The sequence below is a fragment of the Triticum aestivum genome, chromosome 6D, assembly GCF_018294505.1.
Source record: "Triticum aestivum cultivar Chinese Spring chromosome 6D, IWGSC CS RefSeq v2.1, whole genome shotgun sequence".
NCBI lineage: Eukaryota > Viridiplantae > Streptophyta > Magnoliopsida > Poales > Poaceae > Triticum > Triticum aestivum.
In genome coordinates, this window is record NC_057811.1 from 294,361,917 (window position 1) to 294,372,296 (window position 10,380).

The 10,380-nt window shown below is 45.6% G+C and overlaps 2 protein-coding genes across 2 annotated transcripts; both read left to right on the forward strand.

The window, feature by feature from the left end:
• Positions 1-919: 919 nt before the first annotated feature.
• Positions 920-3,959, forward strand: LOC543418 (glyceraldehyde-3-phosphate dehydrogenase 2, cytosolic). The gene is made up of 12 exons (XM_044563950.1): positions 920-1,196; positions 1,311-1,334; positions 1,431-1,531; positions 2,057-2,172; positions 2,255-2,354; positions 2,443-2,589; positions 2,670-2,730; positions 2,820-2,917; positions 3,033-3,175; positions 3,300-3,383; positions 3,501-3,590; positions 3,680-3,959. Exons 1-12 carry the CDS (start codon positions 1,193-1,195, stop codon positions 3,723-3,725), a joined length of 1,014 nt encoding a protein of 337 aa, XP_044419885.1. The 5' UTR covers positions 920-1,192; the 3' UTR covers positions 3,726-3,959.
• Positions 3,960-6,891: 2,932 nt separating this feature from the next.
• Positions 6,892-9,741, forward strand: LOC123144729 (pentatricopeptide repeat-containing protein At3g04130, mitochondrial). The gene is made up of 2 exons (XM_044563951.1): positions 6,892-7,290; positions 7,966-9,741. Exon 2 carries the CDS (start codon positions 8,196-8,198, stop codon positions 9,696-9,698), a length of 1,503 nt encoding a protein of 500 aa, XP_044419886.1. The 5' UTR covers positions 6,892-7,290; positions 7,966-8,195; the 3' UTR covers positions 9,699-9,741.
• Positions 9,742-10,380: the final 639 nt, after the last annotated feature.

A 10,380-nucleotide genomic window follows, 5' to 3' on the forward strand; every position in this document is an offset into this window, starting at 1 on the left:
CGCCACTGCCCACCCATTGGATGGTGGGATTTCCCTACAACCGCCACACCGAGGAACGAAGCTCATCAACAATGGTCTTCGGGCTCACCCCGAATGGCAGGAGGAGCCGCCCAACATCGACGACCTTCCTCGCAACCTCCAGATCAATGACGAAGGGGGCAACCTTGCCGCGACTTCCCAAGGTTTAGCTTTTCGCTTGCGACGCAATGACGATGAAATCAAGATGGCGCCTCCCCCAATGTTATTCACCGGCGTGCAGAGAACCCCTCACCCCCCCACACACACATCTTCCTTCTTTCCCCTTTTCTCTATCTATCGAACTTGGTTTGCCGAAGAACTTGCCATGTACCCCGCTCTCTGGCTCTGTGTAAGGCCAAAGAGCAGGGTACACTCATAGCCGGATGAGAGACAAAGGGAAGAAGCTCCACCGCCTCACCCTCAAACTGGTCCAAGCAAGCCAGGGCTCGTCAGTGAGAGGGAAGAACTTAGCCCAGATCTGCGACAATGACCTCGTGCATTGCGGCAACGACGTCATAAGAAATTGTATCCAAAATGAAGATTTTATAGTCTTAAATATATTTGGTGGGAGGCATTTCTTCTTATTATTATTATTTTGATGAGAAAGAAGGCATTTGTAAATATATATAGGAAAATTTTGAAATTCCACGTATGTGGCAACCGGCGGTTGGCCGCTTTAACCACGCCAAGCCTCCCACGCCGCCGGTCGTTTTATCTTCTTGCACAAGAAGTAAGGCGCTGGGGTTTTCCAAGAAACGAAAAAAAAAAAGGCAAGGCGCCGGTTGTTTCACCTTCTTGGACGAGAAGTAAGCAGGGATGCCCCACCACCGCTCCCTCTCTCTCGTGATTATCGGAGCCAAACCCAGCAGCGGTCCAGGGTTTCCAAGGCTCCAACGTTCGCCCCGTCCCACCCACCCACAGGAACCTTCTTGAAACCATCGCCCCGCTCCTCGCCCAGCCCCACCCGTCAGCCACCCACCCATTCCTGGTAGCGGAGAAACAGAAGGCGATCCGCAACCCGCGCCGCCCCGCGGGCCCCGCCACCCAACGAAACCCCGTTATATAAACCCTCCCCCGGCCTCGCTAATCGCATCGCAATCTCGAATAGCTGTCCCGATCCTCGATCTGTTCTCAACCCTCCCTCCGTCCGTCGCAGCTCCAGATTTCCTTCCCCATGGGTAACCCCGTCACCCCGAGCAATTACTAGCTGTTGTACCTTTTGGATTTCTTTGGTTCCTTGGCTGATTATTGTCCCTTCCTTTTGTTGGATTGGATTTCCGTGGTCTGCGCAGCTCCGATCAAGATCGGCATCAATGGTGAGCTCGATCCCCCGATCTGATCTGGTTTGCTTCTCTGTTGGCTGCTTCCGTGGGTTCGTTCTCTGATGGATGGATTTTTGCTTTGCGCTACAGGTTTCGGCCGGATCGGCAGGCTTGTGGCCAGGGTTGCGCTCCAGAGCCCCGATGTCGAGCTCGTCGCCGTTAACGACCCCTTCATCACCACCGACTACATGGTATCGTTCTCGATTCTCCTCGCTCATGAGATCTGTATGTTTGTATGGTAGGGTCGTTGTGGATTCGTGCATGGGACACCAGTTTATGGATTGTGGATTGTGAGCTTAGATCTGTACTAAACCTGATTGGATTTGCTTTTCTCGTTACACGCTGATGCTTTGCTATTAAATAGCGATGTATATGAATCTAGTGAATGTCGCTACATGTCTGTATGTATCATCAGTTTTGGGAAACGACTTTTAGATCTGCTTTTCAAGTACCTTTTGCATACGTTATATTCCTCACTTCCAGTGGAGAATAATTTTGTAGTTCCAGATTTGAGGAATCTATTTGTTCCACGCAGCGACTATTGTTCCATTGTGGTATTTAAAAATAGATGTATACTGTTGTACGCCTGTCTCTTATTTTACTAAATAAGACGCATGCAGGCTTTGTGCCAGTTTGTACTTATTAATTAAAGCCTAGGGCAACTAATTGTCTCTGGTTCATATTATGGTTCTGAATTATGTGATTGTAACTTGCAGACCTACATGTTCAAGTATGACACTGTCCACGGACAGTGGAAGCACCATGAAGTTAAGGTGAAGGACTCCAAGACCCTTCTCTTCGGTGAGAAGGAGGTTGCGGTGTTTGGCTGCAGGTTTGTTACCGTTCATTTTTGTGGCCATGCAGCTGATTTCCATGTAAAGTACACAGGCTGATCATACAATGTCCTGATGTAGGAACCCAGAGGAGATCCCATGGGCTGCTGCTGGTGCTGAGTACGTTGTTGAGTCCACCGGTGTTTTCACTGACAAGGACAAGGCTGCAGCTCACATTAAGGTACATTCTTTCACAGTTTCCATTTCATGGTACCTGAACCTTTCTTGTATATTTGTACTAAATTAGTTTTCTGTGTCACCACTTTCAGGGTGGTGCCAAGAAGGTCATCATTTCTGCTCCCAGCAAGGATGCTCCCATGTTTGTCTGTGGTGTCAATGAGAAGGAATACAAGTCTGACATCGACATTGTCTCCAACGCTAGCTGCACCACTAACTGCCTTGCTCCTCTTGCTAAGGTGCTTATCATTGCTGTTTTGTGCTGCTCAAACCAACCGCCAATATTGGGAATGGTATGCTGATAATTTGTTTCTTTCAGGTTATCAATGACAGGTTTGGCATTGTTGAGGGTTTGATGACCACAGTTCATGCCATGACTGGTAATGCATTACACTGGGTTTTTTCTTCAACATTTTATATTCTATCTTTGACTAGTATGCTTATGTGTGGCTGAAATTTGAATTTACAGCAACCCAGAAGACTGTTGATGGTCCTTCCAGCAAGGACTGGAGAGGTGGAAGGGCTGCCAGCTTCAACATCATTCCAAGCAGCACTGGTGCCGCAAAGGTATATTCAGCTGGCCTTCTATTATATCATCAGTTATCTGATTGAACACTGTAGCTTAATATAATAATCTGTTCGATGGATTACCATTTAATTGTAACTGTTTGATTTCCTGCAGGCTGTTGGCAAGGTGCTCCCAGAGCTTAACGGAAAGTTGACTGGAATGGCCTTCCGTGTTCCCACTGTTGATGTTTCTGTTGTTGATCTGACTGTTAGACTTGCGAAGCCAGCAACCTATGATCAGATTAAGGCTGCTATCAAGTGAGTAACGCTACCAACCAGGAACAATTTCCTTTACTTCGATGCGCATATGGTTTCTGGTTTTGGTATTTGGGCCACATACCACCTATGAGCAGTATTGATGTGTACTGATCTGATTTTACAGGGAGGAGTCTGAGGGAAACCTCAAGGGCATTTTGGGTTACGTTGATGAGGACCTTGTTTCCACTGACTTCCAGGGTGACAACAGGTGTTTACCATTGCTTTGACAATGGCCATGTTACTACTCTTTATTAATGGGTGCATTTTGATTGCCTATGTGAGTACTCATCTGACTTGGCTAATGATGCCACTTTACCCATAACAGGTCCAGCATCTTCGATGCCAAGGCCGGGATTGCTCTGAACGACAACTTTGTCAAGCTTGTCTCCTGGTACGACAACGAGTGGGGATACAGGTCAGTGGCACCTTCTATGGCTCTTGCAGTTAAGATTATACTTCTATGCAGAAATCAACTGCTGAATCCTCAAATTTCTCTGCTTGCAGCACCCGCGTGGTCGACCTCATCCGTCACATGCACAGCACCAAGTAAATGAGAGGCATACAGGGGAGAGTGGTTTGCCCCAGAGGAGTGTTCAAAGCCTCTTCTTCTGAGAATAAATTTTTGTATGGAATTATGTCAGCTAAAAACCTTTTATTGGATGTATCCTGATGGTTGGTTGGGCTTAGCGGCTCACATTTTGGTGGTATTATGTACTTGCTTGAACTAAATCATGAGTCATTTTCACTCATCTTCTTGGGTTATCAATCACATGTCGTTTTGTTCTCTTGCGATTGCAAAGTTATCTTATGGTTATGTTGTCTTTCCACGCGTTTGCTGAAGGAATGAGATTTATGCTCCTTGTATGTTAGGAAGCAGCAGGACAAATCTGCAATGGACTAATAACTAAAGAAATGTATCTCTAAATTACTAGGTCATATCTATAAATCACGCTCTTATGCACATGGCATAGCTATGCCATGTGGCGCATGCTGGTTGGTCATGATGAGAGTATGTTTTAGAGTTTTTTTAAATGGTAGAGAGACTTTTTTTGATAGAAGCTATGCCACAGGGCATGGGCGGCTGCATGACATCCGTCGATGTTGTGAGCGTTGACGGTGGATACTCCAAGTGTAACAAATGCTACAGGGGCTATAGTGGCGGATGTTGCAAACTCACTAATGCTACAAAGCAACAAGGGATGGTGCTAGATGTTGCAGGCCGGCTGAGAGCTGCTTCGAGGGAGGCAGCCGTCGGTGTGTCGTGGAAGACCGAAACGATTGCAAGGGGGCGCCACCGATGCTGCAAATCGGCAGTTGCACTGCTGCAAGGCGACATGTGCGTGCTGCTACAAGGCGACCGACATATTGTTGATTACCAAAGGTGAGCGGCACCACCAACCTGCACCTAATGGAGAAGCAGTGATGTTGCGTTGCAACATGGCTGACGACACCCACCTCAATGCTTCGAGAACGACAACGTTTGATGCAAGCCCACGAAGATGATGCCCACGATGTTGCAATCACTCGAGCATGGAGGAGAGGCCGCACAATGCGAAAAATGAGTGGAGGACGGAACAAGGAGGGAAGCGATGTTGCAACAACGACGATCATTCTGTTTGTCCCGTTTGCGAGTGCGGGGGCAAAACGATGATGCCGCTCACAACATAAACTGTTGCTGGAGGTGCTGCCTAGCATCAGGGTTGTTGCTGATGCTATGCGTTGTGAAGTGGACGGTCGATGTGTCATAATCGAACGGTCATGGAAGCGGCTGATTTGGGGCGCCCCTCCTAAAACTATAACAAATTCGACACAACCTACACAATAAATATTTTCTTAATACAAGCCAAAACACTATTCTCAGCCATCATGGCCCCAACTAGATGTGCATTCGACCCACTAGTAGTCCATCCTAAGGCTACTAGCTTGTGCATATCCCCGCGCCCAACCAGGTCGGGCCCACCCATACAACACTTGTGTGCCCCCACAAAGACATGTGTCGCCGTGCTCCCCGCTTCTCAGCTCTCTGCTTACAATGCGTCTCCTCCAATCCCGGTACCGACCGCGACTTCGACAACCAAGGAGGCAACCTGTAGCGAGACATACTGGACGTCACTTGTCGCTACCTGAAGATGTGGGAGTGGACTTGTAAAGAGTGCTTCTTAATTAGTTATTTCGCTTGAAGCCTACTTATGGGGCTCACCGACTGGGGGCGAAAGACAAAGCAAAATTTATACTCCACTGTATCAAACTAGATTTGCTCAAAAAAGAAAACCAAACTAGAAATTTTGTTGATAAAAAAACATACTACTTCCTCCGGTCCATATTACTTCTTGCTCAAATGAATGTATCTAGCATTAAAATATGTTCAGATACATCCGTTTAAGTGACAAGTAATATGGATATGAGTAGAACTTTTAAGCTTGGGAAGAGAACTAACTGCATGATACCCCATTAGACGTCAAACTTCAAAGTGTCGGTGCCAAACCATGAAGGTGCTTGTTCAAACTTCAAACTTTGAACAGATCAAATTAATGTCACTAGTTTTAATGCGACTCAACACTTACAAAGTTTTAAGGTTGCAACTCAACAATTGGAGATTTGACTCATACATGGACGAATCATACCAATCTTTTGTTTATTAGTTAACATCTAAAACATGAAGTTGAAGATACGAAGTTTCGAGTACAATACAATAAACGGAAATATAACACAGTAGTGTTGATAGTAGATCTGTAGAGTGCAGACGTGCAAAATTGCATCTCACTGACGTGGGGTTCATACAAACTGGAAATGAAAACATGGGTTTTGTATAAACAAGAAAAGAGGGGGAATGGAGAGGATGCATGGCTTACCTCGCGGCACTTGTCGCAACCTGGAAGTATTATCTTTTTCGTAGATCTGTTTATTCAAAATGTCTTAAATCATGCGTCCAAATCTTGAACCTTTCACTGTTGGATTCCTTACGTCGAGATCTTCAAAACTAGATCCCATGTTGATAGGTTTTGACGAATATTCTTTTTCCACAAAAAAAGGGACAAGGAAACCGAACCGGGAGCATGTTTTTTTCCCTTTTCGACAAGAGGCACGACTATGCCTCTCATGGAAGCAAAACCGTGCCTTCATGAGAAGCAAATCCGTGCTTCTTGTGGAAGGAAAAAAAGAAAACACATTTGTTTTCGTGGTGCCTCTCGCGGAAGCAAAACCATACCTCTCACGGAAGCAAATCCGTGCCTCTCGCGAAAGAAAAATAAAAAAAAAATATTTTTTCCGTTTCCGAGAGATTTGGCCGTGCCTTTTGCGGAAGGAAACGAAAAGAAAACACATCTTTTTCGTTTCCGAGAGGCATGACTGTGCCTCTCGCGAAAGCAAATCCACAAAACCGTGTCTCTAGCGGAAGCAAACAAAACACATTTTTTTGCGCAAAATAAATTTATTTATTTTATTCAAAAGTTAAGAAAGATCGGTGAAAAATCGAAAAGAAAAAAAAATCAAAAAAGCCAAAAACACATGCAAAAAAACAAAATAAAATAAAATCGGAGGAAGCGCCCAGAACGCTATACGTAGCGGCGGATGAGAGCGTGTAAAGTGACGCTCTCTCAGCCTATCCTAGATGACCCTTATGGGGCTCCCGAACGAGCACTCGCCCACGGCTTAAGAAGAGGCTGAAGCGTGTCATCCAACAGACCAATTTTATAATTCTATCAATCTTACTCCAGCCCATTAGCCACCTCCGCAGCCCACAGCCCATGCACTTTGCCAGCACGATCTGTTTCGTCCAACTCCAACACGAACAGCCGCCATTAGCGAGCAGCGAACGCTGGGCTCGAGCCTCTAACCCTAGCTAGCGACGAGCGGACGCGGGGCAACCAGCAGCCGGCGCCCGGCGAGCCGGCGACAGTGGTTGGCTTTTCCGGCGGCAAGCAGCAGCCCGTGCCCTGTGGCCCACGGCAAGCATCATCCACGCCCCGCGCGCCAACGACAAGCAGCAGCGGCTGTTGAGCGGCGGACCCTAGCCGCCTAGCGTCGGGATTACGAAGCAGCAGCCGGCTCCCGCACCAGGATCCAGGAGCCACGGGCACACCGCCCACGACCTAGCGGCATCCAGCAAAATCAAGGTACATGTCAGTCAAATCCTCAATATTTTGCTAAGCCAGTTCATGTACTGTTAGTTAATTACTACTCCCTCTGTACCACAATACTTGTTGCTGGGGAAACTTTTATTAGTTTTCCTCAACTACAAGTATTTCGGTACAGATGTAATACAATTCACGTGCTGTTAGCTGCTGTTAATTGATGTGGTATCCAATACAACTTATTTACCGATCTATAAAAATGAAGAGCACGAATATGATCATGCAAGTAGTTCAAGCACTCCTCTTGTTGAACCTAAAGCTGTCCCAGTTAAGGATTTAGATCCCCTTCCCACTACATGTGCTAAAAAGATTCAAATTTGATATTTTTTGAGAAAAATCCAGAAATATTCCAGTAAATATTACATGTACCTAGTAGTAATTTGGAAGACAGGATCCAGAGATAATGAGTATTTTTTTCGAAAGGCGTTTAGTTTTCTCACTGCTAAATTTGAGTCCACCCTACATTTTCTTCCTGGATTCGCCACTGGCCCCAGACAATCTTGTTTAGTTCCGCCACAGTCAAGTTTGCTTTGGTCTATGAGCTCCACCTATATTTTGTCTTGTCTTGGCTGCTGCTGACCTGTACTGATCACTAAACCAAACACATTGACTACTAGAACTAATATATATCATCTTGTATCATTTGGTTTTTACTAGGGAATGTAGGAACCAGAGCCATTAGCACCAATCAGAAGAGACTCTGTGTTGAGCTGGCTCTTGCCATGGTTGGTAGATTCCGGGCTTTGGCAATACATGGGTGATACTAGAAGGAACTCAAGGAAGTATCTGCAATTGGTTATGGTTTCATCTTGCTGCTGTTAGCTATTATTATTTAGCGACTGTGATATTCAGCACCCAGGCTGGCTAATTTCTAGTCCTACCACCGGATGTCTCAGCTGAGTCTCTGGCGCCGCCACGGTGCTAAGAGAGCCCTGCAATTACTCCTTCCTTGTAGATTATCGTTATCATCAGTTACACACTCGAATCGAGATCTTAACAGTATTGACCTCACGAAGGAGGAGGAAGCGCCAGCAGCGCAGATCAGGAGTTCTCTTTTGAAGGCACGCAATGGAAATGTGCAGGATTTGGTTCAGTCCCTTGGGGTTGACTGTCCGGGAATTCAGCTTACAAGTAACACTGTGGACAGCTTGTTGTGTAAGTTTGGGGATGACTGGAAATCTGCTTTTGGTCTTTTTCAGTGGGCACAGTTGAGTGGCAATTACAAGCACACGGCATATGCTTGTAGTCGGATGATCGACTTGCTTGGGAAGATGAGGCAGATTGACCGGATGTGGGATCTATTGTCTGACATGCACTGCAGAGGCCTTGTGACTGTCGAGACAGCTGCGAAGAGCATCAGGAGGCTGGCAGGTGCAAGGAGATGGAAGGATGCTGTCATGTTGTTCGATAAGCTGGAGGACATGGGGCTGGAGAGGAATACAGAGACTATGAACGTTCTGCTTGATGCACTTTGCAAAGAAAAGAAGGTTGAAGTAGCACGCAAGGTCTTTCTCGTGCTCAGTCCGCACATTCAGCCTGATGCATACACATTCAACATTTTCGTCCATGGCTGGTGCAGTGCACGTAGAATCGAGGAGGCAAAGTGGACAATTGAGGAAATGAAAGCCCGGGGGTTTGCGCCTTCAGTTATCACCTACACTGCTGTCCTTGAAGCTTACTGCAAGCAACACAATTTTAGGATGGTCTATGAAATTCTTGATTGGATGTGTTCTGAAGGCTGCCATCCAAACGTCATTACTTACACTATGATCATGACCTCACTGTCAAAATGCCATATGTTCGAAGAAGCTCTGAGTGTATCTCATAGAATGAAGTCCTCTGGCTGTAAGCCTGATACATTGTTCTACAATTCCTTGATTAACGTGCTTGGTAATGCGGGCTATCTGTCTGAAGCTTCCCAGGTATTTCAAGTGGAGATGCCAATGAATGGCGTGCCCCGTAGTTTGGCTACCTATAACACCATGATATCAATCTTTTGCCAGAAAGACCGAGATGAAGATGCTCTCAATGTGCTGAAAGAAATGGAGGCGCACTCTTGTAAGCCTGATCTTCAGACATATCGGCCACTTCTCAGACTGTTTTTAAGTAGAAGAGGCCAAGCTGATTCCATTCGGAACTTGTTGAATGAGCTGATCAATAAACAAAGTCTATGTTTAGATGTGGATACATACAGTCTTCTGATCCATGGTCTTTGTAGGGTGGGTGAGACTGACTGGGCATATCAACTGTTTGAAGAGATGGTTGGTAGTGAGATAGTGCCTAGGTATAAAACATGGGAGTTGCTTTTGGATGAAGCACAAAGGAAAAACATGGAGGGTTGTGTCGAAAGAATTCGAAATTACATGACTTGTTTTGGTATTTCTGTTTAATTGGATGAATTATATTCCTATATGATTGATTTTCTAGTGGTCAGCTGATAGCGTCATTTGGCATTACTTTTTTTTGACATTACTTTGACAACTAATGAGGTAATGCTTTAAAACATTTGTGCCAATTATACGATATACCACACACTATAATTGAGTTCCTCACTTGACAAAGCAAACATTAATCCCTGTGCATTGGTATGTCGTCACTTATCAGCATATAAAACCACAGGTTTAATCTTGATCGTTCTCCGAGTATCTCTACTCTTATAAAAAACCGAGTTGGTGATGATGGCGTGTCTGCCATCTTACAATATAGACCGTCTGATCTATATTTGACGGATATAAAGCAAATTATGATAATTTTGCAAAAAGATACCGCACCTCTCTCCACATTTGCAGATAAGGCCTTCCCTCGTTTATCTTTATCTCCCACAACCTCATTGTTGAGCAATTAAAAAAGAAAGCCTTTGAATAATCTGGCATGATGGCCGTTGCCGGTGTCGTCCATCCCCATGCCACACTCCGACCACCAATCATCACCACGCCCCACTCCTCCTCACCTTATCTCTCATTTTTCTCGAGATATCATTCGTTTTTACACATGGGATTACTCCCGCATGTGTCAATCATAACAGGTGTTTTGTGCAAAGAAAATATCTTGATGTTCCGTGCAATGCACGGG

What these genes read in the sequence shown, in the direction of transcription:
- LOC543418 (XM_044563950.1), top strand. An exon ending in TCATCACCACCGACTACATG is followed by an intron (nt 1,532 to 2,056) that starts GTATCGTTCTCG and finishes TGTAACTTGCAG; the next exon opens with ACCTACATGTTCAAGTATGA. An exon ending in GTTGCGGTGTTTGGCTGCAG is followed by an intron (nt 2,173 to 2,254) that starts GTTTGTTACCGT and finishes GTCCTGATGTAG; the next exon opens with GAACCCAGAGGAGATCCCAT.
- LOC123144729 (XM_044563951.1), top strand. Translation starts at nt 8,196, where the DNA reads ATGTCTCAGCTGAGTCTCTGGCGCCGCCACGGTGCTAAGAGAGCCCTG.